The sequence below is a fragment of the Apiotrichum porosum genome, assembly GCF_003942205.1.
Source record: "Apiotrichum porosum strain DSM 27194 chromosome Unknown scaffold_7, whole genome shotgun sequence".
NCBI classification, from domain to species: Eukaryota; Fungi; Basidiomycota; class Tremellomycetes; order Trichosporonales; family Trichosporonaceae; genus Apiotrichum; species Apiotrichum porosum.
Window position 1 is genome coordinate 882488 of NW_021167114.1, and position 27566 is coordinate 910053.

Sequence of the window (27566 nt, forward strand, 5' to 3'; positions counted from 1 at the left end):
AACACCGTTAGCTCGATCAGCTCGTCTCATCCGCTCTCATCAGATCATGACCGGCCGCCATCGTCGCCAAAAAGAAAGAAAGAAAAAAGTATCTCAGCTGATGCATACAGACAGGTCTCAAGACAATCCTCCTCCTAATGCGGCGGAGGAATAGGTACGCTCTTCGCACTGTCGCTCGCTGCCATCGTGTTCCACAGCACAAACAGAACAAGCAAATGCTGCGGACGTTAGCTGGTACCACGGATCGGGGATAACGAGCTTACCAAGGATCCGGCGTAGAGGATGAACAGGCTACGCGAGCGCTTGTTGCCAATGACAGCGCGCGTAAGGCTGAACACGGCGCGCTCAAGCGGGTTGAGGGCCTGGATTGCACGCTGCGCCTCGCGTCCCTTGAACGCCTCGAACGGGTTGAGGCTCTCGTCGTACTTGTCCTTGTACTTGCCCATGTCCTCCTCGCGACTCCTCAACGCGCCGTTGAGCATGTACGCAGAGCCGCCTGGCGTGCTCGTGCCGGGAGTGGAGATGTTGACAGTCGAACCACCGCCGTCGCGGTAGCTCTGCATGTAGCGGACCTTTTCGTACAGCTTGAGGTTGTCGGCTTGCAGCGACTTGATCTCGGTGCGCAGGTCCGAGATGGTCTCAAACTGTCGCCGCAGCTCCTCTTCCAACTCGGCATTACGCTGGCGGAAGCGGTCACGCTGCGAAGTGACAATGGGGAGAATGGACGCGTCGCCGCCGGGAGCAGGTGATGTGCGGCCACTCTTCCCCTTCCCGCCAATGTCCAGTCCAGCGAGGCCGGCGCTACGCTCGCTCTTGTCGCCATCGCCCTTGTTCAGGCTCATAAGGTCGTTCTCCAGCCTCTCATTGAGCGTCCGCAGGCGCTCGACCTCGGCACGCGTTGTCTCGCCACCCTCTTCCGTCTTGTTGTGCAAGGTGTTAAGCTCCTCGTGCGCGACGCGCAGCTTGGTCAGGTCCTCGAGGAGTCGGCGGTTCTTGGAGACCAGGAGGTTCTCGAGCGAGCGGCCAAGCTGCTTGTTGGCAACGTCGGCGTTGGGGTTGGGCAGCTGGATGTCCTCGTCCTCGTTGTCGAGGTCGGCACCCGAGAACTCGACATACTGGCGGGTCAGTGATGTAAACGGCCATCGCCACCCACCTTCATAATCTCCAGCTCGCGCTTGATCTCATCGTAGTCCGAGAACTGCTTGACCTTTGTGCGGAGGCTATCAATCTCGGCAGCCTGGTTGGCGGACTCGCGAGCGGCATCTTCAGCACGCTTGTTCTCAGCGCGCTCCGTCTCGGCCTTGGTTTCCTTGACCTGGTCGAGGGCACGGAGAAGACGAGAAGCCTCGAGCTCGAGCTCCGTCACCTGGTCCTCGAGCGCCTTGACCCTGGGTTGTCAGCGACATGCGGTGTACGGTTGACACTCACTTCTCAGCCTGCTGCGAACCACTGCGCACAGTCTCAATCTCGGCGCGCAGCAACTCCTGCAAGGGTCAGCATTTGGGTGCCAAGACCAACTCACGTTACGGCGCTCAACCGACGCGACACGCTCGTTGGCGCGGTTGAGGTCGGCAACGACGAGGTCGAGCTCGGAGAGCTTGGCCGAAACGTCCTGTTCTGCAAGAGTCAGCCATAGTTCATCGACAGTAGCCCGATAACTAACCCTGGCGCTGGCTGGCGTCGAGGAGCTTGGCCTGAGTGCTCTCGTTCGAGGTGTGCAAGTCGCGGAGCTGGTCCTTGAGAGTCTGCACCTGGCGCTGGAGGTCCTTTTCGCTGGTGGGTCAGAACCCCGTCTGGCACCGGTACCCACCGCTCCTCGTAGTTGCGCATCCGTTCGTCATACTCGGCATTCAGCTCGTTCTCTTTCTGAGTCACACGGTCTTGGATGAGGTCGTCCATCTGTGTCGTCAGTCATGTCCACCACGGAAACGGAGCCAGGACCCACCTTGGCTTCCAGCTGCTCCACGCGGCCCTCGGCCTTCTTGCGCTTGTCCTCCACGGCCGAGCCCTCAGCAACCTGTTTCTTGAGCTCGGCGTTCTCCTCGCGCAGACGCGCAACCTCGGACTGCAGCACCCGTGCCTCTGCGATCTTGACGGTCTGGTCAACCGCGGCGTCCAGGAGCGGGTACGGGTCGGGAGCGTCCGACATGAGCTTGTAGACGTTGAGGAATGACGTCTCGCTCATCTTGGAGCGACGCGTAAGGCTGTCAATCTCGCCCTGGTACGCCTTGAGCAGCACCTTGATGGCACCAAACTTTTCCGCATCGTCGGGCTGCTTCTTGAACTCTGGAGACGCGTGTGAGCACCGGCAGGCGATATGACGACATGGAAGTGGGGAGTGGTCGGTCGCCGATGGGCGGTGCAGCACATACCTCTGGTCTGTTCGGCAAGCTTCTTACGCCCAACCATGTTCTCCTTTTGGTTCTCCACGAGCTCGAGAGCTGTCTTGTCGAGCGACTTTTGGAGCTCGGAGAGGTTGATCTCTGCCGGATGTCAGCTGCGGGGCCTTGGGAGTTGGGGTCGTCAAGCAACTGACCCTTCCATGTCGCGAGAGCGGCCGAGAAATTGGCCTCAGCCATCGTGCTGTGTGCCTCTGGGGCTAGTGGTAAAGCTGGTAACGATGTAGGTGTGCTTCTGCTGTTGTGGGTCGGCAGAGCGTGGTGGTTTGTACAAAGGTGGCTTGTGAACGTGTCACTTTGGTGGAGACGAGTGAGATCCGCTGGTGGTGGCGACGGCGCAGCATCCGAGGCACGGAGGTTAATTCCGTGCGCTGGTCGTGTGTGTTTTGGTGGTCGAGATGCCAAGCGGTCGTTCGCCGGATCAACAATCGTCAACAACAACAACACCCATCCCCCCCATCATCATTGCATCGCGCCAGGGAGCTCAATGCTCGCTCGGTATGGCCATGAGGCCCCCTCACAACGCTCAGCGTCGCCATCACTCTCGGCGTCGCTGTCCCTGTCCGAGAGCATCGACCTCGACATTGTCGGCGACATTCTCGCACGGGCACGCGACGCGACTTCATTTGCCCAGGTGCATGATGCATACAGCCATGTCCTCGAGGAGAAGTGAGTCGCGTGCATAGAGCCTCATCTGACGCGTCCTTAGCGGCATTCGTCCCTCCTCCGACAAGGCATACTACCAGTTCCTCCTGAAGCTCGGCATGATCCGCGCTCGGACGTGGGGAGAGCGGTGGGACGTTTGGCAGGAGACGAACGCGCCGCGGGTGGCCAAACCCGCCCACAAGTCCAAGAAGAATGTTACTGTGCGAAGGCCGAACCCGATGCGCGAGCGCGTTCCGTTTCTCGCCAGCGCAAGCTCGGACCTCGACGAAGGGTTCGCCTCCGAGTCGGACGCCGGCAGCGAGGCCACGCCGCGCGAGTCTCCGCGCAAGACGATCGAGGACAGCTTGCGGTCATTAGTTGGGTACACGCCGGACAACTCGGGCATGAGCAGCGAGCTCTACCCACCTCCCATGCGCACGTCGACCCCTGTGCATGCTCAGGACTTTGACTGGTACGGCATCACGTCGCGTTCGCGCGCCATGACTCCGACGCCGCCACCCTATTCCGAGTCCGAGGCCAACTCGACCATCATCTCATCCCCGATCAAGGCCAGAGTGCTGGATGGCATGGTGACGCCCAAGGCACGTCAGGTGCTGGTTTCTATCGACGACGAGCTGGACGCGGCCATCGTGCGCGAGATGGAGCGTCGAGCAGACACCTTCCATCGTCTCGGCCTGCTCGGCCGCTGCTGGGGAGCATGGTCCCAGTCGGCCGCATGGATTCAGCGCACGACAAGCCAGATTGACAGTGTCCGCGACACCATCCTGCTCCGCCAGTCGCTAGCCAAGTGGCGTACCATCCACGAGTTCCGCCTCACCCAACCGGGCACGGCGGACGCACACTATGCGCACAAGAAGCAGCAGGAGGTCATTGACCGCTGGCTGGCACGTCTCCGGGACCGCCGTCTGGAGAAACTGGAGCAGCAGTATGGTGTTGATCGCGAGACGGACGCCAAGAGACGTGTATGGAGGACTTGGCGGACCAAGCACGTTCAGATCCAGACACGGCGCTGGGAGGACGATTTGAAGAAGAGAGAGGCGGTGGCCGTGCAACACCTCAACCGCAACAGCCTGAGAAGGACGTTTGACGTGAGCTGTAGCACACCGAGTCTAGCTGACAATTAGCAATGGCGCGACCATACAAGAGAACAGACCGCAGATCGGCACTACGCGCACACCACAGTGCGGGCGGCATTCGTATCGTGGAGGAAGCAGGCCAACCACGCACGCCTCCTGGGTAACAATCTCGAAGCCTGGGAGCGCCATAAAGCTGCCCAGACGCTCGTCCAGACTTTTGACCTGTGGTTCAAGCAGGCGTCGCTCCGTCCATTGGAGGACACCACAGTCAAGCGACAAGAGCATCAGCTGATGTTGAGCGTGTGGTCCCAGTGGCAGGTCTCCACGTGAGTTAACTACGTCTCCGGCTGCTGACAACTCGCAGGCGCAGGACTGTTGCGGCAGACAACTTCCGCGAACGCCAGCTTCTCAAGAGTGCCATGTCTCGCATCAAGGTGTCCATCCGCAAGACCACGACGCGGGAACACCTAGCAGACCACGTCGTGGCGGTGCGTGACCTCGCCCTTGTGCGCAAGACGTTCAACACTTGGGCTTGCGAGGATCGCGGACGCCTGCTCGGGCGTGTGCTGGCTACCCGTCGACTTCGCGGCGCCTTCAACCAGTGGCACTCTAAGCGGGCACGACTGGATGATCTGGAAGGTGGGTTCCGATCGGCCAAATCCCCGCTAACCCGCCAGCCAAGGCTACAGAGTTCCTGGCCACGTCCGACACCAAGCATCTCCACTCGGCCCTCTCCAGCTGGCGGGATGTGTTGGGCCAAAAGCGCAACGCTGCACTCAAGGCCGACCTCATCTTTGAAGCGCGGACTAAGCAAGGCCTGTTTGGCAAATGGCAAGGTGCAACCACCAAGCTCACCGACGACATGGTCACAGCCGACAAGGCGCACGCATTCTTCGCCGTCCGCATGTCGTTCAAGGTGTGGCGTATCGCGCTTGCCCACAAGCGTCAAGCTGCGCTTGTCGAGAAGAAGCGCAAAGCCGACCTGAGGACCGTGCTGCATGGTGAGTTATGGCTCCCCTATCAGCAACTGACAACTAGCATGGCGCGACGCGACGATTCACAGCCTCGTCGATCGCCAGCAGGTCGAGCGTTTCCGCCAGGCCCAAGACACCAAGCTCCTGTCTCGAGTCCTCGGGCACTGGACCGAACGCGTCGTCGAGCTCAAGGCGCGGGAGTTGGATGTGGCGGAGCAGCGCGACACGGCTCTCGTCGGCGAAGCATTTGCGCGCTGGAAACGTGCCAGCAAGCGCAAGGCTGACCTCGTCGCCCTGATGCAGAGCTTCATCGATGTGAAGCGAGAGGGTGAGTTAGTCTGCTTTCCCTTGAGCTAACTCTCAGAATCGGCTCGACGTGCGTTCTCCACGTGGTCACACAAGGCGCGCCGTGCCCTCGACCTGCGGCAACGCCTTGATTTCTTCGAACGAGAGCGTGCAGAGCGCATGCTGTCGGAGACGTTCTCGGCGTGGCACGACCTGAAGCGCGAGCGCGAGCTGCATGCCGTCGCGGAGGAGGTCGCCCTGCGAAGTGAGGACACCTTAATGTTCAACGTGTTTGACAAGTGGACCGCCAAGTCCAGCTTGTTACGTGCCGTCCAGTTTGACAAGCGCCGGCAACAGCGAGCTGTGTTTCCCAAATGGCGACACGCTCTTGAGCGTACGCGGTACCTCAGACGTATTGCTGAAGAGCACGATTTGCGCCTCCTAGGTGAGCGAGCAACTGGTCCGGCCGGCGGAGATAAAAGATCAATGACCGGCCGGTGAGCGTGCGGGACACACAACTGACGCAACGACAGCGGATGGCTTTGCGGTGTGGAAGTCTGCGTACCGTGCCAAGACAGCCAGGCGGCCTGCGTGAGTTGCCTCATGAGCATGAGACCAAGTACTTGGCTAACCGGACGCAGCCTTCGTGCTCGACGACGACTCACAGGCGAGCGGCGGCTCAGTCAAGAGGTGTCGTCTTCCGACATTTCTGCTGCCACACCTCGCCGATCCTTCTCCGCCACCAGTGTGAGGGCTGCTGCTCTTGCGCAAACACCCTCCCCACTCGCTGCTCCAGTTCCCCGGCGGGCCCCAACATCAGGTGCCGCTTCAGGCAGTCACCTGCGGCGAGCAGTGGCACCCGGCGGTGGCGGCGGCGGTGGGCACTCGCATGTCCGCGCCATGTCCCACTCGCCTGTGGCCCGTCCCCAGAGTCCGGAGCGTCACCGCTCCCAGGCGTCCGTGTCAGTGTCCAGTGAACCACCATACTCTCGCTTGCGGTCTGAGCTTCTCGGCCGTGGCGGGCCCCGCGGCCGGGTGGTCAGCGATGAGGCACGCAGCAGCAGCAACAACACGAGCACGTCCACGACCACGCAGCACCAGCCTGTTAGTGAGCTGGTCCGGGCCCTGCGCGGCGCAGGCGCACATTGAGAGAGCGGAGAGAGCATGTTGCAGTGTACGGAAATAGGTAGCTTGTACCCCAGGATGCAATGTCCCTGTGACGGAGATGGGTATGCAACAGCGCGTGTGGCCAGAGTTGCTCTCGGTATGCGGCATTGCAAGCTCGAACGCGTTGTTGCCTGCGTGAGGGTGTGGGATGGAGATGGTGGCCGTCACCGCGCGTAGGAGGGGTTTGGCGGGATGTGTCACCGGCCGCCCGGAATCCACACTCCGGCTCGTGTGCCGTGTCATTGCCGAGATGCCGTGTCTCCGCGGGGCACGCCGACAGCTGTGGGGGGGTCACGATGCTGCATGCGACCGTCGGCGTCAGCATTGTCAGCACAGTTTGGTTTGTACAGTATTTATCAACGAGACACGCCCATCTCTGTCTCTTCTTCGCCCACACTTAACCCCTTCTCGTACCCACCACATCCCAACCCACAATCAACATGACCGACGTCTTCCGCAAGGACCTCTTCAACGGCAAGGTGCTCTTCGCAACCGGCGGCCGTACCGGTATCGGCTACAAGCTCGTCGAGCAGATGATGGCCCACGGCGCGAACGCTACCATTCTCGGTCGCGAGTGAGTGCTGCGCTGCCACGGGCGGGCGGGGGTGTATGTGGAAAACGAAGCGTCGAGCATTCCATCGCACCCAGAACTCTTTCTGCCGCACGCACACACACCATTCCTGCCCACCACTGCGTCATTTTGGGACTGCCCACTGACACCGTTTCCAGCGCCAAGGGCCTCGCCGAGTCGGCTGCCAACCTCGAGAAGGCCACCGGCAGCAAGTGTCTCGCTGCCGCTGCCGACGTGCGCAAGCCCGCTGAGCTCAAGGCTGCCGTCGACGCTACCATTGCCAAGTTTGGCCGCATCGACTTTGTCGTCTGCGGTAAGTATGAGTGGGGGCGTCCGAGTCGTCGAACGGTGCAGCAGCGGCCGAGGCTGCTAGAAGTCCTTTAAGGGAGCCTCAGCGGCAACCCGGCCGGCTGCTGCACTGTCTGCATGTGATGGCTACGCGGACGACAGCAGCAAAGTGTCCAGCGCTAATGCCAGGTGCCGCCGGCAACTTCCTCGCGCCCATTGGCGGGCTCTCGGAGAACGCCTTCCGCACCGTCCTTGAGATTGACACTGTGAGTGCAAGCCACGAGCTGTTCGCAAGCACTTGGAACCAGCTGACACGGCCAGCTCGGCACGTACAACACCCTCAAGGCCACCCTGCCTTATGTCCGCGAGACCAAGGGCGCGTACCTGCACATCTCGGCCACCCTCCACTACAAGGGTGTGCCGTTCCAGGCGCACGTTTCGGCCGCCAAGGCCGGTGTCGACGCGCTCTCGCAGGTCATTGCCGTCGAGGAGGGTCCTCGCGGCGTGCGCTCCAACGTCGTTGCTCCCGGGTAAGTCAAGGGTGCCGAAGAGCTGAGCTATTTCGTACATCTCGTAGCTGACTCTCTTCCCACAGTCCCATCGGCAACACCGAGGGCATGTCGCGCCTCGGCACGCCCGGCTACGACGCGCGCGCCGCCATCCCCCTCGGCGCCATGGGCGAGACGCAGGACGTTGCCAACGCCGCCATCTTCCTGTTCTCGCCCGCCGCGTCGTGGGTCACCGGCCAGACGTTTGTCGTCGACGGCGGCCAGCAGCACATGCGCGGCTCGGGCGCGCCGTACCCCGACGCCCTGCTCGACCCCAAGGTCGCTGCCACCATCCTCAAGGGCAAGCTCTAAAGCAAAAAGTGTCTGATCGGGTTTGTAAAGCTAGAGAAAGGAGGGGGTGCGTTACGAGAAACGAGAGAGAGCATGAGCGTGGGTGGGGGTCGTGTTCTGGCTGAAAACGAAACTGCTCTTGTAAGGATCCTGGCTATCAGAAGGGTTATGAACGATCGCGCAGGCAAACAATGTGTGCTGCAGAAGGACGCTCCCATCTCAATTTACACTAACTACTACAATCCCTTCGACGAGCTCGCGTCACGCTCGAACCCATATGCCTCGAGGTGCGCTCACTGCGTCTTCTCCGCCAGCTCCAGCCGCCCAGTTGCAAGCCAGCCATCCACGTCCCGGCGCTTCAGCTCACCGAGCCACGCGTTATAGCGCGTGTTCGTACCCATGATTTTATCCATGAACCCGATCGGGCCAAAGTTTTCCGTAAACGCGTCTACGGGTGAGGGTCAGCAACGGCCACGTCTGCCCGAACACGACCCACAGTGGTGCCAGTCGTGCTTGAGCGCGTTGATGAGGTACGGCACGTTGTAGCCCGAGTGCGTGATGGTCGTGTCCATTAGCAACGAGCAGAAAAAGCACATGGCGCAGCTAAAGTGCGCGTTGGTGAGGTAGAAGGGGAGCATGACGGGGAACAGGTTGGACTGTGGCGGTGGTGTGAGCACAGTGGACTTGAAGGGATATGGGTACTCACGAAGAAGTGCTCAATCACAGTCGCGTACGTTCCGGAAAAGGCGACGGGGGCAGTAAACTTGTGGTGCGTCTGGGCAAGCACGCGTTAAGTAATGAATCAATCGACACTGTGGTGGGGTTTCTCCCCCCGGCTCACCTTGTGGACAGACGCGTAGAAGCGCTTGCTATGGAACGTGCGGTGGACGCAGTAAAACCCGACCTCCTCAAACGCCAGCGTGAGGAAGAAGGTCCACAGCGTCTCCCAGGCGCGCGGGAGGGGCACGTCGACGCGGAACGGGTTCACTACAGACGTGACGAACGCGACGGGCACGTTGACGCACACCAAGTTGCGGACCACCAGCGTAAACACCTCGCGGTACATGGCCAAGGTGGGCCGCACGTCGGGCTGGACCTTCCACCGCTTGATCCAGTTGTGCAAGGGGTCCACGAGGTCGAATGCCATAAAGATAAACCCCAGCAGCCAGTACACGCCCGTCGTGACGATGAGGGAGCCGTAGAACGAGATCTGGAAGCACGTGTAGTGCGCGTTGAGGTGGGTGTAGAACCGCTCGGCAAAGGGTGTCTCGTGGAAGACTAGGGTGAAGGCAAGCAGGACAATGTATGGCGTGTACGCGCCCACCAGCATGGCACTGTTCTCGCGGGTCGCCGCGGGGCGAGCCCACTTGTGCTCCTCTGCCATTGTCAGCGCCTCCGTGGATCTGTGGGGGTCTGCTGGCGGAGAGAGTACTCTACTGCTGCTACCCACTGCCGCTGTACGTTGACGCTTCGCCATCTTTGCCGTTTCCATTACCAGTCGCCTCGCCGCCACGGTTACCATTCGCGGTCCGCTCGCGCACCTCAGTGATTGTCGCCATCGTACACTTCCTGTTTATCGCAGTGGACCTTGTCGAGAGCAAGCGCAGCGTCAGTGGCAAAAGACCAGTGAGCCCAGAGCCGGTATATAGTCAAAAGCGAGGGGGAGCGAATGGACCGTCGCACAATGCATGGGCCATGGATATACAGCTTCCACACGCGCTCTTCCCCGGTCATCTCATCGCTCACTCCATCCGGGGCCACCTGGGCACGGCGCGGGGCCCGGAATGTGGGTTTTCTGGTGGCTGGGGCGGCAGAGGCCGCTGGTGGCTTTTATGGCTTTTCTGGCTTCCATGGACGCCATGTGGGGAATCGTGGGATCGTGGATGGGCATAGATGTGGTGCTGAGGTCACGGGATGAGGGAGAAAAAGAGATGGCCCAGACAAGTCCCAGCCAAGTGGACAAGCGCAGAGGGTTGTGCACACGTCTCTTGGGGGCGCGGCATGGCTGCTACAGTCATGTCACAAGAGCTGAACAGGGGGTGATAACCACTGGCTTCGTTGATGCCAACGTCGCGTAGGTACAGTGTGGCACACGGCCGAGCCGTGCCCTCGGCGCTGAGGTCAGCCGAGTTCTGGCGGGGCCATGAAGTGAGCCGGCAAACGTGACAGTGATGTAGACAAAGGCGGCTTCAGACTGCGACCTCGCACAGAACCTATGGCAGATCCACTTTGTCAGATCTGGGCTTATAACCGTTGTCGTCGGCCACAGTTTGCCTCGCCTGTCTAGCAACCAGACGCTGGTCGCGCCACCTTTGTCTTTCGGGTGATGGACATTTTGTGGCACCCGCGGTTTCTAGCACACCTGCGTTGCTGCAACACAGTGGTACAGTGGTGAGAGGATGACACATTAAGAACCGCAAGCCGGGCATGTCACGGCGTCTGCTACTAACCGTCTGGAATATCTTGACAGGCGACGGTCACTTGTTCGCAGCCATTGAGGTACACTCGACGGAGCTGCCGATGAACCAACCGTGGTCCCGAACAGCATGGTGACAAACGCAACTACGGCCCAGGCCGTTGTTGGAGCCAATGCTCCGAATCACAAAACGGCTATCAGCCGAGAGAGGTAAGATACCGAGATGTCAAGTGGAGCTGCGGCGAATGACTCCTGCTTTTGTGTTCGTTACATGCCATAAGATATTCATTTCGGTTTTGGATTCGGGTGTTTGGTCGTGGGTCCCGGTTTCTAATTGGGGTAGGGGACACTTTTGTGGGAGCCGATGACGACTGGATCAAGTCTGCTGATGTTTGCAGGCACCTCCTGGTATTAGGAGTTGGGATGTGTCGTTTGCAAGACACGGTGTCATGGATTTGTCCGTGGCAGAGAGGCTATAAGCTGGGTTTAGACATGGCCACGACGTAGCGGGCAACAGGTGTACGGATGCACAAATTTGTGTACAGCTTGCAATGGTGCCGCTATAGGGTCCCAGCTGCTCGGTGAGACAGCAGTGAGACAGACGGCGAGAGTTGAATGACGACAAGAGAGGACCGCAATGTCGCCACCCGCGCTACCATGGAGGATCTTCCGGCCCGGCCCCCGCGCGTCCGCACTGTCGCCGTCCACACACACACTACGAATTGATAATGGATTCCAATTCTTTTTTTCATTAATTAAATGATGTGTTAATAAAGTGGTGTTTGGTTCCTGCGGCTGTGGGCGGCGCCGGACGGCGTGACGATCCTCTTCCGAAGGATTTCCCCAGGCACGGGGGGGACCCATGGCCTCGGCGGTCACCCCCGAGCACGCAATCTCATCTGCCCATTTGGAAGCGCCGGAACAACTGGGTCGAGTGTCCGGCGCGCACGCAATAGCTCGGAGGGAGAAAAAGTCTTTACGATGGGGCAGAACGGGCACTTGGCAGCAGGCAGCGACAGAGAACGGGTCAGTCAGCACACCGCCGGGGCAGGCAGACAGGCCGCCGCGTTCATATACCCAACAACCACACATCGCTTTCCTTCTCCTTCATCTCTCCCCCCCTCCCCCCCCCCCCCCTCCATCTCCTCCTCCAAAATGGCTCCCGTCGCCATCTCCTCCGCCCCCGCGGCCATTGCTGCCGCTAAGGCTGCCGTCCTCGACACCGGTGTCGCGACCCCTTACTCGCAGACCAGCACCGCCGTGTCCGAGGCCGGTGACAAGGCCCCCTCCCCCAAGGCCGCCGTCACCGTCCTCGCCGAGTCGGGTCTCCTCCCCGGCCAGGAGGGCTACATCGAGTCGCTCGTCAACGCTCAGCAGGCCCTCCCCACCTCCGTTGCCGGCGAGACCGTCGTCGCCTCGGCCCTCGAGGTCATCGAGGCCCTCGCTGTCCAGAAGTCGTCGGCCGTCTGGGTCTACGACGACGCTGCCGAGGTTGGCTTTGGCTCGCGTCTTGCTGCCTGGCAGGCCGAGGGCCTCGCCGCCGGCAAGGTCCACCCCGTCCAGACCCGTGAGGGCGCTGGTCTCGAGCTCGCCGGTTACGCCAAGAAGGCCGCCGCCGGCAAGATTTCCGTCTTTGCCACCACCACCACTCTCCCCCTCCTCGCCCCCCACCTCGCTACCATTGAGGGTGACGTTGTGATTCACGTCGCTGCCACCGAGCCCTCGGCCTCGCTCGCTCTCGAGGACGCCCTTTCGGCCCCCGGTGTCGTCAAGGCCCTCACTGCCCTCTCCGAGGAGTGGGACGTCATCTTCTCGGCCGGCGCCGACGTTGTTGCCACTGCCGCGCACCTCTACACCTCGGCCGGCAAGGTCATTCACATCATCGAGTCGACCTACTCTGCCCGCGAGACCACCTCGTACAAGTTCCCCAACGCTGGTGCCTTTGACGAGTTTGTTGTCTCGGCCGACTCTGACGAGCTCTACCTCGCCGTGGCCTCGGCCGCCGCTCTGACCATTGCCGCCCCCAAGGTCACCCTCAACACCCTCTCGCCCGACGCCGAGGCCCTCTTCGCTGTCCTCACTGGCCAGACCAAGAAGACCGTCACCGTCACCGGCCCCACCCGCGCCGACGCCGAGGCCCTCAAGGCCGTTGTCCTTGCCGTCCTCTTCTCGGCCCCCACCTCGAGCTCGGCCGTCTTCCCCACCGTCAAGGCTGCCGTCACCCCGGCTGCCGGTGCCACCGAGTCGGACGCCAAGGTCGTCTCGTTCTTCACCGCCCACTCGGCTCCCCTCCCCAAGCTCCTTGCCCAGCTCTTCGTCTCGTCGCCCACCCTTGCCACCACTTTTGCCACCTACAACACCACCGCTGTTACTGGCAAGAAGTCGGTTCTCTCGCTCTCGCAGGGTGCCGCCGTCTCGGTTTCGCCCAACTCGGCTTCGGACCTGATCTGGGTTTCGGACCCTGCCGTCCTCAAGGCCACCGACGTCCTTGCCACCGCCAAGCAGGGTGCCACTCTCCTTCTCGAGCTCCCTTGGTCCGAGGAGGACGTGCCCGCCAAGCTTTCCGCTGCCGAGATCCAGACCATTCAGCAGAAGGGTCTCCGTGTCTTCCTGCTCGACGTCAACGCCCAGAGCGCCTTCAACCCCATCCGCGAGCAGGTCGCTTTCCTCCTCCTCTACACTGGCTCGCAGAAGCTCCCCAGGGGTGTCTGGAGGGTCCTCGACGCCTTCCACGGTGGCCACCTCGGCCGCGACCCCGTCGAGGACGCCCAGGCCGGTCTCGACGAGATCCCCGCCAACATCATTGCCTCGTGGGCCGTTGACCCCGAGACCGTCCACAAGACCAAGGACACCTGGGTCTGGGACACCATCGAGGCCATTGCCCACGACAAGGAGGCCAAGCCCTCGCTCTCGTCGTGGGAGCTTGCCGCCCGCCACATTCTCTTCCGTGAGGCTTACGCCGTCGACGAGGCCAAGACCTTTGACGGCGACGACGCCATCCCCGGCGTCGCCACCCTCCGCCCCGAGGAGTCTGAGGAGACCTTCCTCGTCACCGTCGCCGAGAACAAGCGTCTTACGCCCCTCGACTACGACCGTAACGTCTTCCACCTCGAGCTTGACACTGCCGGCACCGGCCTCAAGTACGCCATTGGTGAGGCTATCGGTATCCACGGCTGGAACGAGGCCGACGAGGTTCTCGACTTCTGCCAGTGGTACGGTCTTGACCCCGAGGCCGTGGTCTCGAGCCCCAACCCCCTCAAGGAGGGCACCGTCGTCTCGCGCACCATCTTCCAGATCCTCCAGCAGAACCTCGACCTGTTCGGCCAGCCCGGCAAGTCGTTCTACGGCGACCTCTCCAAGCACGCCACCGAGCGCGAGGAGGCCATGATCCTCAAGTTCATCTCCGTCCCCGAGGGTGCCGAGATGTTCCAGAAGTTTAGCGAGAACCAGACCGTCAACTTTGCCGACATTCTCAAGCTCTACCCTTCGGCCCGTCCCTCGTTCGAGCAGCTCCTCGAGCTCATCCCCGAGATCAAGCCCCGCCACTACTCGATCGCCTCGTCGCAGGCCGCCGTCGGCGACAAGGTCGAGCTCCTCATCGTCACCGTCGACTGGGTCGACTCGACCGGCCGCACCCGCTACGGCCAGTGCACGCGCTACCTCAACAAGCTCTCCGTCGGCGCCAAGGTCACCGTCAGCATCAAGCCCTCGGTCATGAAGCTGCCTGCCGACGACAAGCAGCCCATCATCATGGCCGGTCTCGGTACCGGTGCCGCCCCCTTCCGCGCCTTCCTCCAGCACCGCGCCTGGCAGAAGGAGCAGGGCATCGAGGTTGGCCCTGCCCTCTACTACTTCGGTGCCCGGCACGCGGCAGAGGAGTATCTTTATGGATCAGAAATTGAGGCCTGGGTTCAGGCTGGCATCGTCCGTACTGGTCTCGCCTTCTCGCGTGACCAGCCCCAGAAGGTCTACATCCAGCACAAGATGCAGGAGGACGCCGAGCAGCTCGCTAAGTGGCTTCTTTCGAACGGATCGTTCTACCTCTGTGGCCCCACATGGCCCGTTCCCGACGTCTTCAAGGCCCTCACGGACGCCATTGTCAAGGAGACAAGCTGGTCCGTCGAGAAGGCCGAGAAGTACATCGAGGACCTCAAGGAGGAGGAGCGTTACGTCCTCGAGGTCTACTAAATGCCTCGCATCCCCCCGCGCATCTTTGGTTTAGGGTTCCTCTGTAGATGTAGAGCAAGGCAATTGCATAGCCATAGTCTGATGAACATTAATTGGACTGGTACGAGAAGGAAAGAGACAGGCAAGACAGTGTTGTAACCCGTTTGCACTTTTTGCCGCCGTGTGCCACGTTCGTTTTTTTGCTTCCGCTGATCGGCGTGCCACACCGCCTTTTGGATCCACGATCCACTGCGTACGTACATACGTACGCACCGCGCTGGCCATAGCCCGGTTGATCCCTGTGGGGCATGTGTGCATCTCTGTGGTGCGCATGGTGCGTGATGCATTGTGCTATGGTGCTTCTGGTTGTGTCTAGATGGTGAAGTGGTGGAGAGCAAGCGCGCCTTTTCGCCATGACAAATTTCCCTTTTCCAGGTCATTTTTGGGCAATTTCGGGCAACCCGCCAGAACACCCAGAGCAAAGACCCTCCCTGGTGCCCACTGCAATGTCGTTATGCATGTTATAAAACTATGCATTCGGAGTTGGTTGTGACTCTCTTGGAGTCCGGATGGTGCAGAGCACAGCATGGTCCTCGTCCTGCTTCTGCTGTGTAAATGATCGTCCGTTGCCCCCCCTGCGCCCCACCCAAGCGTGCTTCTGAATCGTCGTTCCCACGGCCACCCACGGCAACGGGGTGGCAAAGCCATATCCCCACCTGTTCTTCTCTTCTTCTTTCCCCACTATCGCTCTCATTCCACTTCTCACATTCATCCAGTTACCACCATTCTCCATGCTCAACCATCTTTCACTCATCCTTGCTTCGGCCCCTCACACCATATTGCTCCAGTACAACGGCCGAGGTGCCTCGCAAAACACAGCGTCCCCCACCCACCCTTTCTCCACTCTCCATTTTCTCCATCAGCCCCCCGTGTCCCGCCCACCTTCCCAACCACCACACCTTCCCAGCCACCACACCTTCCTCTCAAGCCCAAACAACTGCCCCGACGTCAACATCTTCCTTGCAACCCTCGCCTCATTCACTGGACTTCAGTACCCCTCTGAGTTCCGCCTTCCCCGACTCTACCGCCTTCCCCGATCCGCGTCCTCCAGCCTTCCAACAAGTGAATACCTGCTCTCTCAGATCTGTGATCGTCTCCTGATACCGAATCCAGCAATGAAGGGCCGCAACACGACCCGCCAGTTGGCTCTGGACCGTGGAGATGTTGTGTGCGACGTTGATGAGTCGTGCAACTGGTACACGGCCCCCGGTCCCCAAGCCCAGGACGCTGTCAAGGTCCACAAGCACCTCCACAGCGGCGGCTGTGTCTTTCCTGCGTGCTCGCACAACCCCAGCGTGCGCACGTACGGAAACGAAAACAAGGACCACGAGAAGAAGATCCACGGCGGCAGGAGGCCTACCAAGTGCCCCGTGTCGGACAACTGTGACATCTCCAACCTCCAAGGCAAGACCCTCGCCGACGACCGCAAGGCCATCCGCAAGCACGCTCTCCGTGTCCACATCGAGTGCGCGCAATATGGCGCGGTCTTGGCGGTCCAGCCGATGCTCGAGCACCAGCGCACCGCGCACAAGGTGGGACACGCCAATGTCTCAAAGACCATCAACGGCTGCGTTCACGGTTGCCCATACACCTCGACCGTTGCCATTGCTGCCGAGGAACACAACAAGAAGGCGCACATTCCATGCGGCTATATGGGGGCTGCAAGGACATCATCGTGGAGGGCTTCGGCTCACAGTCGATGTACCGCGGTCCCCACATGAAGGAGGTTCACGGCCTTCCCGATGCCGAGTGGAAGGCCTGGTAGAGGGGGAACAAGGGGGGCGAGGCTGCCCACAACAACTGGTGAGTACCCTTTTCACACCACCGCCCTACCTTTTCATATCCTGACAAGCAAAGGCGCCTCCACCACCTGCACGTGATGGCCTTTGATGCCATGTTCGTGATCAGAGTGGCGGCAAGTTTGGCGAGTTTGAGCGCGCAGTCCTCCGCGACGTTCTCGGCAACGGTACCACGCCCGCAACCGTCTCGAGAATCATCAAGGCTCTGTCACACCGCTGGGAAACGGTCGACGTTGTCAAGTCTCGTATCGCCCTTGACGAGCACCTTAGGACCATGAGCAAGGGCGGCAAGATGGACCTGTCGCATTACAAGCAGTGAATTCAGTTCGTCTGAACCGCCACACACATGCTCCCACGCAACGCCAACAAAGGACGAAAAGCATTTACATGACATGCTCATGCCGCACCCGAGGACATTGTACAACCGAGAACAGGTAGAGCAGGTAGATAATTCATTGCTCTCTGCTATGTACACCATGTATGCTCTTTTTTAGCAAGCCGAGGAAGTGGAAGGGTGGACAGGTGAATGTCCTAGGGGGTTGAGGTGGTGGTCTGGGTCAACGATTATTCGAATCACCCCTGGCCTCGATGACCGAGAGGGAGAGGGCGCGCATCATCTCGGTCACGCCCGCAAGGTTGGTCGGAACAGGGCTGGGCGCAGCGGGCACGGAGGTGGACGCGGTGGTGGACGCGGTGGTTGAGGAGGCGGTAGAGGCTGGAATGGTGGTGTTGGGGGTGTCATTGTTGGGGGCGGCGTGTACCTGCCAGCTCGGAAGATGGAACGTGACCGTGGAGTAGTCCTTGTTCCAGTTGGGGGGGAAGAAGGCAGAGTCGGGGATGGGGAATTCGAGCTGCACTTTGCGCAGTTCCGGGAAGCGAGACGCCAGCTTGACCTTCTTGTCGTTACCGACGACCGGGACACGCGTTAGGAGGTCGCGCCTTACCATCTGGTAAGTGACTTCTCCCGGTCCAACCTTTCCTCCCCTGCCTCCTTTCACCAAAGTTGTAAAGCGCTTGATAAAGGCGCGACCGTCCTTCCAGCCGGGCTCGTAATCTGTGTTCCAGTCAGCAACAAGCGCGATGCAACCACGAGATACTTACAGTTTCCCGACTTGAAAGGCGGGAGCTTGAGCGCCTTGCCACCAACAAACTCGCGTTTTGAGATCTCCAGCTCTTGGTGAAGTGCTTTCCTGATTCTAACGAGCATGTTGACATACGTCTTGTCGTCGAGGCGGGCCGGTGGCGCGCGAGCCGGGGCATAGTCCGGCAAGTTGACATTCCAGCCGTCGGCGAGGGTCAAGCTCGCAGCGCCAATGTGAGCGGCCTCGGGCGCACAGAGGAAGAGTGTGGGAACATAGCTTGCAAATGTCAGCTTTTCCCAGAGAGAGGACAGATCAGACTTACTGCAGGCCGGCCGATGCCAAATGAAGCCATCAGCTTCTCGTCAAAAGTCACGGCAGCCTCCATGGCCTCGCAGACCTTCCGGTTAACACCCTTCAAACGGTGGTCGTACTGGCGTTGGCCGACGTGCTTGGCGTTTCCAAAATAGGGCTTGTTAAGACTCTTGCTCGTCTTGAGCTTTTTGAAACTGGCGCTCTGGCTGAGACGGGGACGACGGGCGTACAAGCCCACAGCGTTGGAGCCGCTTGCCGCAGGTACGGTGTCAAAGGCGGCGCCGAGTACCAGACGGTCAGTCGTGCCGTCCGCAAAGTTGGACCAGGCCTCTTGGAGAGGCTTTGGCGACGAGGCGATGGAGATGACAAGAGCCTTGTCAAAGTATTGGAGAGTGCGGTCGCCGATGCCCGTGTCGTCGACCATGACGTCGGAGAGCTTGGACAAAACCTCGTCATCCGTGTCCTCAAGGGCGACGTCTCCGAGACTGGAGGTGAACGCGAACGTCTTTGCGAGTAGGCCGTCGTCGACCGCAAGGAGACCCAGACTGTCCTTTGCCATGAACTCCTTGGTACGCTTTGCACCCAGGAGGGCCTGATGTGTCAGAGTCTGTTTTGATCTGTCCACAAACAGGGAAAGGAACTCACCATGGCGACGAGGGTGGCGTTGTTGGGCTGAGAGATGATGATGCCAAACCTTTCCTCCACAAACACTTTAAAATAAGCCTCAGCCGCCTCGCGGTCGACCTTGGCTTGCATTTCCTGTGCAGGAGTAAGAGTATCGTCAAACATCTTCAGGCTCTTGATGTTGGACGAGTCGACTTCAAAGTCGACGGCGATGGCTTTGACGTCGTGATTGTCCTCCTCCTCCTCCTCCTCCTCGCTGTCGTCCGAGGAACCGTCGTCCATGACCGGCATGGCCTGGGCTGTCTGGGACGCGCCAGAGGGGCCAATTACGTCGTCGTCCGACGGGTCAGAGGACGAGCTGTCGGGGTAGCGGTATATCTTAGCTGAGACACTAAGTGTGCTGGGCATGGTGAGGATGGGCTTTTGTGCTCTTGTGGAAGAGGGGAGAGGGAAAGGGGGGCGCTGTTGAAGAGCAAGAAGAAGACCACCCCTCGGCCCCTTTCAAGAACCAATCCACCTGGCCACCTACCCCCCTCTTCCCGGTCACTGTTGTCCCCGGTGCGCCCCGTTTCTCCATGGTCGCGCCATTTCACCTCAAAGGTGCACTGTCAAGGGGTTGAGACGGCAGCGAAGCAGCTCAAAATCGGTGTCACCTGCGCCCTGTCCCCACGCCATGGCCACCGCGACGGTCGCTCCACAGCAACCCACAACAGCGCTGATCAAAGCACCTCACGGTATTGAGAGACCGAGATGGACCAAGGAAGTGGAAGAGGATTGCTACCGGCGCACTTGCGACCTAGCGACGACAGCTCGAAAACAACACAAGAAAAAAAGAGTCGAAAAGGTCAAAAAAGGACCGAAAACCCCGGGGTGCAACTGACTTGTGTTACACCGTGCCGCCCACTGCAACTGCCAGCTCCGAGTGCGACTCTGTGCGTCGGCGGAGGCATGTACAGCATGCACGGGCCCAAACAAACGTCCTATCGCCCTCCATCCCACGTTGGCGCCCGCTTTGGAGCGCGCACAACCCTCTCCTTTGACGTCACTGGCCGACGGCCTCACCAAATGCCAGTCTCTTGGGGGAGGTGTCGCTGCACGGTGTGTCTCTCGTCTGTGAGCCTCGGACAGGGCGCGAACGCTTGTTTTTGTACCGGGCATGCAATCTCGAGCCAGAGAGACGCGCAGGGACCACAAGCACACAGATGCCGTGCGTTTCCTCCCGCCCAGCACAGCCCCGAGGTCCACTGAACGCCGCGCCACTCTTTGGCTATCGTGTGACCCCGGGAACCCACAGGCCAGTTTCCATGCTTGCAGCGGAATGTGCAGACTGTCTGCTTTGGCGCGAGCGTCGTGCGGTACCTCTCCCCCTCAGATCTCCTAGTTGGCACTCAGGCCGACGCTCCCAGTAATACCGCTCGAGAATGTCGCGAAATTGTGTATGTGTTTCTCGAACACCCCCTTCCGTTAGGACTGCTCCGCCATCCTTAGGCCAAGCCGCCGCTGTTGTGCGCCGCGGCCACTCCACTGCCACTACCACCACCTCACTGCATATCGTTCGCTCCCACTGGTCCTCTTCTGCACCTGCCCACGTTTTGACTCCAACCAATGCATTAACAAAAAACGGACCGAATCCACTCCTTTTAACTGTTTTAATCGACACTACTTCTTGTCTCTAACTCGCTGTTTTACTCGGTGAAGCCCACCTCGCCCTGGCCACTGGCCGAGGCGAGGACCTCGACCTCGCCCTTGGACTTTGCGTAGGGCCACGACCACTTGCGGATGTACTCTGGGTCGATACCGTTCTCGAATGCCTCCTGCTCGGCCTTGATCTGGAGGTCCTTGAGCTGCTGGCGGACCATGGAGCCACGGTTGCCGAGCTTGGGCAGGCGGTCGATGGCGTCCATGGCGAGCGTGTACCTGTCCGTCTGGTTGCGGATGGCGAGCTCGAGCGGCGTGTCAATGTTGCCCTTCTCCTTGTAGCCGCGGACGTGGAGGTGCTTGGCGGCGCCGGGACGCTTGTAGGTGAAGCGGTGGACGAGCCAGGCGTACGAGTGGAAGTTGAAGATGATGGGCTTGTCGTCGGTGAAGATCGACTTCCACTCCTTGTCCTTGAGGCCGTGGGGGTGGTCCTCGTGCGAGATGAGCTTGAACAGGTCGACGACGTTGACGAAGCGGATGTTGAGCTCGGGGAGGTGCTCGTGGAGCAGGGCCGTGGCGGCGAGGGCCTCGGCGGTGACAACGTCACCACAGCCGGCCATGACGACGTCGGGCTCCTCGAAGGGGCGGATCGAGGCCCACTCCCAGATACCCAGACCCTTGGTGCAGTGGGCAATGGCCTCGTCCATCTCGAGGAACTGCAGGTGGTCCTGCTTGTCGGCGACAATGACGTTGACGTAGTTGGACGACGCGAGCGTGTGGTTCATGACCGACAGGAGACAGTTGCCGTCGGGGGGAAGGTAGATGCGCACGACCTCGGGGCTCTTGTTGGCGACAACGTCCAGGAAGCCGGGGTCCTGGTGGGTGAAACCGTTGTGGTCCTGGCGCCAGACGGTGGCGGTGAGCAGGATGTTGAGCGAGGGGATCTTGTTACGCCACTCGACCTCGAGGGCCTTTTCAATCCACTTGCAGTGCTGGCCGACCATCGAGTCGATGATGTGGATGAAGGGCTCATACGAGTTGAGCAGACCGTAGCGGCCAGAAAGGATGTAGCCCTCGAGCCAGCCCTCGACTGTGTGCTCGGAGAGCATCTCCATGACACGGCCGTTGAACGTGAGGTTGCCTCCGTCGGCGTCCTCGGGCAGGTAGTCGCCCATCCAGACCTTTTGGCCGGCCTTGTAGACCTCGCCGAGCTTGTTGGACTCGGTCTCGTCGGGGCCAAAGAGACGGAAGTTGGTCTGGTTCTTGGCCACAACGTCACGCAGCCAGCAGGCCATGTTGGCCATGGCACCGAGGTTTGAGACACCGGGGGTAATGTTCTTGAACGCGTACTTGCGGAAGTCGGGGAGGTGCAGCGCGCGGCGGGTACCGGCGTTGGCGATGGGGTTCTCGGACAAGCGAAGGGGCTTGGGCGGGACAAGCTCCTTGAGCTCGGGAATAAGCTTGCCCTCCTTGGTGAAGAGCTTCTCGGGCTCGTACGAGCGCATCCACTTCTCGAGCACCTCGAGGTGCTTGGGGTTGGTGGCAACATCGGGAATGGGCACCTGGTGGGCACGCCAGAAGCCCTCGAGGTAGTGGTCGTCGACGGAGCGGGGGGCAGTCCAGCCCTTGGGCGAGCGCAGCACAATCATGGGCCAGCGGGGACGGAAGGGCACGCCAGAGTCACGTGCCTTCTTCTGAATGTCCTTGATCTCGGTGACACACTGCTCCAGCGTGGCAGCCATGGCCTGGTGCATGGTCGACAGGTCCTCGCCCTCGACAAAGTACGGCTTCCAGCCGTAGCCGATGAAGAGGGCCTCAATCTCCTCGTGGGAGACACGCGCAAGGATGGTGGGGTTGTTAATCTTGTAACTGAATGACGATGTGTGTCAGTTGTATTGAATGGTGCACAATGACGTCATAGATAGGACAAGCCACTCACCCGTTCAGGTGCAGGACAGGAAGGACGGCGCCGTCAGTGACGGGGTTGAGGAACTTGGTGCTGTGCCACGAGGTAGCAAGCGGGCCAGTCTCGCTCTCACCGTCACCGACCATGGTGAGCGAGATGAGATCCGGGTGGTCAAAGACAGTGCCGAAAGCGTGTGAGATCGAGTAACCGAGCTCACCACCCTCGTGGAGCGAGCCAGGAGTCTCGGGCGTGGCGTGCGAACCGATTCCACCAGGGAAAGAGAACTGCTTGAAGAAGCGCTGCATGCCACCGACGTCCTCGGTGATGTCGGGGTAGACCTCAGAGTAGACACCCTCGAGGTACGAGTTGGAGAGCACAGCGGGGGCACCGTGGCCTAATGACGAGTTGTGTAAGCATACGTGGACGGGTCGACTGAATAGGGGCACACGCTGCGGCCGAGGCCACAGGGCGGCGTGTTTCCCACACCACTAAAACTCACCGGGACCCGAGATGAACAGCGAGTTCAAGTCGTACTTCTTGATGAGGCGGTTCATGTGGATCCAGGTGAAGACCTGGCCGGCGTCGGAACCCCAGTGGCCGAGGAGACGGGCCTTGAGGTGCTTGGTCGAGAGAGGCTCCCTCAGGAGGGGGTTCTCACGAAGGTAGATCATACCAATACAGAGGTAGAGACAGGCGCGCATGTAGCGGTCCGTCTTGTCCTCCTCCTCGGCGGTGAGGGTGTTGGGAGTGGTGACGGTGGTGCGCGTCGGGCCATAGGCCGAAGCGTTAGCTTCAGCAACGCTAGGCATGGTGGGGTGTGGGTTGTGTGGGTTGGGGATTGGGGGGGTTGGGGGATGTGGGTGGTGAGGATGAGAAGAGCGCAACGTTGTTGCCATGTATATAGTCCCCAGAAGCAAGCTGGGGTCACCACGGCGTGCCATCGGCAAGCCGCCGGTATACGCGCCACGTTCGTCATGAACACCGTGGCATGGGTCTTGACGTGAGAGGGTTCACAGGCCGCGTCGATGATCCGCACTGGATTGTGTTGGCACCTTGGCAGTGGCCTGTTGCCTTGTTGGAGCATATGATCCTTGAACGCCATGGCGGGCTCTCGGGTGCCCGCCGGCCCATTTCTCCCATTATACTGCCAGCACGCAGAGCACACAGAGTGCATTGTTGTCTCTGCTTGCCATTGTGTCGTCGCTCCGCAGCCGCAACAGGCCGCCCGCCGGTAACTGTGTGGGACGTCTGGGGGCAGAAGGAGGCGTGGTGAGGCGTCTGCGCGTTGGTTGCAAAACGCTATTGTCTTGGTTCCTTGGGTGATGACGTCGATTACCGACCATACCCGATACAACCCAGTCGTTTCGGCGCGCTGCCTGCGGGAGAGCTATGGGCCCAAGGCGCGCACATGGTCTTCTAGATGAGGAAGGTGCTTGTGTCTCAGCGAGGCGGGGATAACGTGAGCCCCCCATGACTGGACCGACGACGACGACGACCACCGGGCCCGATGGAAGCTGCGAGCGATTGTGACAGAATGTTGTTTGGGTGGGATCGCCCGAAACGCACAATGGAATGGAAATCGCCACAATCCCAGGGAAGCAACCAGCGGAAGCAAAAAGCGCGGCAAACCCGGCAGCCAGTGTGCCCGTGGGTGGTGAGGGTGGCTCTGGCGTCTTCGTGTGCGAGACCATTATGCAACTGTTCTCTGAACATGTGCACATGTGCTCTATCGGGAGGCCCACGTAGAGTCCAGATCTGGGCGTTCCTGGTGGTCACTGTTTCGTCTTCACAGCGGTCGGCTTGGCCGGGTGACTGTCGATAACCTTGTCTCTCTGCTACAGGTATGTGGCAGAGATACGGGCCGAACGGGACGCCATCGCAGCTGGCGGTTGTAGTAACATTCCTCAGAGATGGTGATATACATACACTAGGGCTTGCGCATTCCAGATCTCCAGAGGTTGAAAATCCACACGTCGAACGAACGACACAAAGTGAATGCAATGTGGACGGCCTGGCCGTGTCCTGCTCTTCGGCACAAACCCTTCCGCCACATGTTTGGTTCCCCGTCCTCAAGAACGGTAAGGAAGGTAACGTTGCCAGGACGCGTACATGGCATTCACAGTTCTCTTGCTCTATACGGACGTTGCCCAGTGCAGGACTTTGCTGTTGTTGATGTGTAGCCTGTATTAGACGAATAAGGACTTGTACATGAACTGCTTATGTAATACGTTTTTGGCACCCGCATTCGGCACCAACAACAATAACAACCAGGCAATCCTGCCATTTCGTCAATGAACAGATATGACCACCATCCTCACTCCATGACAACCACGGTCCCCGGTATTGCGGCATCGGGGGCGTCCACTGGGACGGCTGCGGCGACATTGGCTGTAGTAGCCGCGCTTCTCCTGGTCGGACTCACCATTGCCTGGATACGCACTGCGACAACCGCCACCACACTCGGACAACAACCAGCTCTAGTTCAAGTCCGTCTCCCGTACACCCTTCCAAAGGCCACAGCGACAGATCCCGGTACAATCCAACCTCCCTCGGTACTTCCCTCATCACGCTCCCACAGTCCGGAAAGCCCCCCTCGGTCTCATGTGAGCTCGTCTTCTACTTTCCTCCATTCACAGCTGACGATGGAGTCGGAGTCCCACCTGATCATTTCCTGTGCCGACGAAGTGGTCCTGTGTGATCAGTTTGAACCTGTCCCCTTTGACCAGTGTGCGTTTGTCGCCGTTGGCCCAGCTCCTGCAACGCCGCTACGTGTCACGGTGCAGGGAGTCGCAGGCTATGGCCATCTGTGGTCCTGTGTTCGCGCAACCTCATCATCCCTCGGCGACGTCGTTGTCAAGATTGTGCGACCTGCGACTGCTGACCGAGCCGATGTCGCTCGTCGCGTCCAGCACGAGGCCCAACTCCTGCAAGCTCTTGGTGACCTCGACTTCATTCCACAACTGTGCGGTCTCTTCCACTGCTCCATAACGGGCGTATGGGCCATGGTCCTAGCCGACGCTGGTATACCCGTGGACACTCGCGCTATCAACGACGCCACACGGTGAGCAATGAGTGACGACTCGGCGGTACGCTGACATCCAAGATCCACCATCATGTCGGCTTACAGGACCCTGCACGATGCTGGCGTTGTCCATGTTGACTCGGAGCCGCGCAACTGGCTGCTCAAAGACGGTCATTTCAGTCTGATCGATTTCGAGGGGGCCATTACTAAAGAGGCATGTCTTGCTGCGGCACTGCTCTCCACCGATGACGACGATGGCCGTGACCCGTGGGAGATTGAAACGGCCATGGAGATGCACGATGTCGGGGTCGACCTTGGGCTCGCGTAGGTTGTATATATGACTCTTGTATGTGTCTCATGTATGTGTCGATGAATCAGCAGCTGTAAGGCTGTGCGGGCATGCATAGGCCGTCGAGCGTGTCGTTTGGATATGGTCGTGGCCAAAGGCCCTCGCCACGTCGCACAACAATAGAGCGGACGTGTCGGTTTGGAGACCCCGCGCCTAATTTCCGGCCGAGACCGGCTGGCCCACATGTGCGTTTGGCCCACGTCCACTCCATCATTTCAACCAGATCGCTGCTTTCTCATCCATCAACACCACCCACCTGTCACACTGTGCACACGACACGAGGCGCGAACGCGCATCACAGCGGCATCCCACTGCTTCCACTACCCCATCTCCGCTCTGCATCTTCACCAACCCGCCGACTAGGGTCTCCCCCCCACATCCTCTCGCAATCCCGCACCCGCAAGCGACGTCATGGTGAACCTGAACCGCGTCCTCGCACCCGCCTTGTTGGCAGCGAGCACCGTCGCCGCTCTCCTCAGCTCTGCCCGCCCCGACAGCAAGGTCGCCCGCAACGTGCTCGAGGGCAAGTCGGAAGGCTACTGCAGCGTAAGTCGAGCCAGAGCGCGTCGTCGTGTCATTTATACCGACCTTGACGCGACACCGCCATTCATTTGAGCCGAGTCGCCCTGGCTTTAAACCCCCACTTTTGCTGACACATTGTCCAGCCAAGCGGGCCCATCGAGTCTACCAACTGCGCATACGAGACTGTCGAGACGCTCAACAACGACCTGTTCCCCGCACTGCATAGCCTCGTCACCCATCCCTTCTTCCGGTACTACAAGGTCGACTTGTACCGGGAATGCCCGTTCTGGAGGGACAATGGCTTCTGCATGAACCGGGCGTGTGCGGTCGAGGAGGCGGTCGAGGTACGTTTCATCCCTTTGCACCAGGAGGAGTCGTCCGCAGAGAAGATCCATACCTCGGCATGGCTGCTGTGGCTGCAATCTAGCTCGACCTGGCCGATGAAAGACGCCGTTTTGCTGACTGGCCCCAGGATGAGATCCCGGAGAAGTGGCGCGCAAGCAACCTTGGGCGCGTACGCATGACTAGCCTCGAGGACGGCGTGTCTGGCTGCTACTTCCGCGACGACGACTTTTGCTTCATCGAGGACGACGCGACGCCAGGTGAGTAGCCAAAGTAGCCAAAGCTCCTCCACGTCGATGCAGACGGTCGGACAATGGGACCACACAAAAAAGCACGTCGGCTCTTTTGGAGCCATCGTGTTGCCGTGCCTGGAAAGAACACTTTGGAAACTGACAACCATCCGCAGAGGGCCAGTATGTTGATCTCAGCCTCAACCCTGAGCGGTTTACTGGCTATGCGGGCGACAGCGCAAACCAGGTGTGGCGCGCCATCTATCAAGAAAACTGCTTTGGCCTGTCGGAGGCGGCACTGGAGGCCGCTCGCGATGGCAAGGGCATCACCCGCGCCCAGCCGCTCATCGGCTTTTCGCAGCTGTCCGAAGGATGGGGCACCGAGATGGTGCGCTCGGGTCTTGTCAACGACGACTTGTGCGAGGAGAAGAAGCTCTACTACCGCGTCATCTCTGGTGAGTTGCGATTTCGACGGACTCCAAACTGACATGCCAGGCCTCCACGCCTCCATCTCGATCCACATCTGCGCCGACTACCTGAACAAGGAGACGGGCGAGTGGGAGCCCAACCTCCAGTGCTTCATCAGCCGCCTGGCCACGCACCCGGAGCGTCTGTCGAATGTCTACTTCAACGCCGTCATGCTCCTCCGCGCCGTCGCCCGCGCCGCTCCATACTTCCGCGCGTATGACATTGGCATGGCCCCGCGTCACTCCGGCACGTGCCCGAGCGCCATCCTCGAGGCAGACAATGCCACTCGCGACTCGTTTGAAAAAGTCCTGGCCCTCGCCGAGCGCACCGATGTGGCTCACGGGTTTTGACGAGAACGAGTTCT

General features: G+C 60.2%; 10 protein-coding genes across 10 annotated transcripts; 6 read left to right on the forward strand and 4 right to left on the reverse strand.

Moving 5' to 3' along the window:
• Window positions 1-134: 134 nt before the first annotated feature.
• Window positions 135-2579, reverse strand: EHS24_008641 (uncharacterized protein; the record flags this gene model as incomplete). The annotated part of the gene is made up of 10 exons (XM_028623949.1): window positions 135-218; window positions 264-1115; window positions 1154-1388; window positions 1429-1484; window positions 1523-1617; window positions 1664-1773; window positions 1811-1899; window positions 1946-2286; window positions 2373-2483; window positions 2537-2579. The coding sequence occupies 10 exons, from the start codon at window positions 2577-2579 to the stop codon at window positions 135-137; spliced, it is 2016 nt and encodes a 671-aa protein (XP_028475923.1).
• A 307-nt stretch (window positions 2580-2886) lies between these two features.
• On the forward strand, window positions 2887-6377 carry EHS24_008642 (uncharacterized protein; the record flags this gene model as incomplete). Its single annotated transcript, XM_028623950.1, has 10 exons — window positions 2887-3068; window positions 3109-4153; window positions 4217-4467; window positions 4512-4780; window positions 4819-5142; window positions 5180-5443; window positions 5567-5845; window positions 5934-5991; window positions 6042-6235; window positions 6331-6377. 10 exons carry the CDS (start codon window positions 2887-2889, stop codon window positions 6375-6377), a joined length of 2913 nt encoding a protein of 970 aa, XP_028475924.1.
• Window positions 6378-7007: 630 nt separating this feature from the next.
• Window positions 7008-8286, forward strand: EHS24_008643 (uncharacterized protein; the record flags this gene model as incomplete). The annotated part of the gene is made up of 5 exons (XM_028623951.1): window positions 7008-7141; window positions 7297-7451; window positions 7616-7692; window positions 7748-7956; window positions 8022-8286. The coding sequence occupies 5 exons, from the start codon at window positions 7008-7010 to the stop codon at window positions 8284-8286; spliced, it is 840 nt and encodes a 279-aa protein (XP_028475925.1).
• Window positions 8287-8558: 272 nt separating this feature from the next.
• Window positions 8559-9824, reverse strand: EHS24_008644 (uncharacterized protein; the record flags this gene model as incomplete). Its single annotated transcript, XM_028623952.1, has 5 exons — window positions 8559-8713; window positions 8762-8921; window positions 8972-9040; window positions 9107-9642; window positions 9716-9824. 5 exons carry the CDS (start codon window positions 9822-9824, stop codon window positions 8559-8561), a joined length of 1029 nt encoding a protein of 342 aa, XP_028475926.1.
• Window positions 9825-11836: 2012 nt separating this feature from the next.
• Window positions 11837-14869, forward strand: EHS24_008645 (uncharacterized protein; the record flags this gene model as incomplete). Its single annotated transcript, XM_028623953.1, has 1 exon — window positions 11837-14869. The coding sequence occupies one exon, from the start codon at window positions 11837-11839 to the stop codon at window positions 14867-14869; it is 3033 nt and encodes a 1010-aa protein (XP_028475927.1).
• A 1154-nt stretch (window positions 14870-16023) lies between these two features.
• On the forward strand, window positions 16024-17026 carry EHS24_008646 (uncharacterized protein; the record flags this gene model as incomplete). Its single annotated transcript, XM_028623954.1, has 2 exons — window positions 16024-16583; window positions 16819-17026. The coding sequence occupies 2 exons, from the start codon at window positions 16024-16026 to the stop codon at window positions 17024-17026; spliced, it is 768 nt and encodes a 255-aa protein (XP_028475928.1).
• Window positions 17027-17264: 238 nt separating this feature from the next.
• On the reverse strand, window positions 17265-19133 carry EHS24_008647 (uncharacterized protein; the record flags this gene model as incomplete). Its single annotated transcript, XM_028623955.1, has 4 exons — window positions 17265-17761; window positions 17809-18031; window positions 18112-18693; window positions 18747-19133. 4 exons carry the CDS (start codon window positions 19131-19133, stop codon window positions 17265-17267), a joined length of 1689 nt encoding a protein of 562 aa, XP_028475929.1.
• Window positions 19134-20410: 1277 nt separating this feature from the next.
• On the reverse strand, window positions 20411-23078 carry EHS24_008648 (uncharacterized protein; the record flags this gene model as incomplete). The annotated part of the gene is made up of 3 exons (XM_028623956.1): window positions 20411-22232; window positions 22303-22663; window positions 22769-23078. 3 exons carry the CDS (start codon window positions 23076-23078, stop codon window positions 20411-20413), a joined length of 2493 nt encoding a protein of 830 aa, XP_028475930.1.
• Window positions 23079-24911: 1833 nt separating this feature from the next.
• Window positions 24912-25619, forward strand: EHS24_008649 (uncharacterized protein; the record flags this gene model as incomplete). Its single annotated transcript, XM_028623957.1, has 2 exons — window positions 24912-25330; window positions 25397-25619. The coding sequence occupies 2 exons, from the start codon at window positions 24912-24914 to the stop codon at window positions 25617-25619; spliced, it is 642 nt and encodes a 213-aa protein (XP_028475931.1).
• Window positions 25620-26051: 432 nt separating this feature from the next.
• Window positions 26052-27552, forward strand: EHS24_008650 (uncharacterized protein; the record flags this gene model as incomplete). The annotated part of the gene is made up of 5 exons (XM_028623958.1): window positions 26052-26186; window positions 26306-26506; window positions 26635-26764; window positions 26911-27189; window positions 27230-27552. 5 exons carry the CDS (start codon window positions 26052-26054, stop codon window positions 27550-27552), a joined length of 1068 nt encoding a protein of 355 aa, XP_028475932.1.
• Between the last annotated feature and the right edge of the window lie 14 nt (window positions 27553-27566).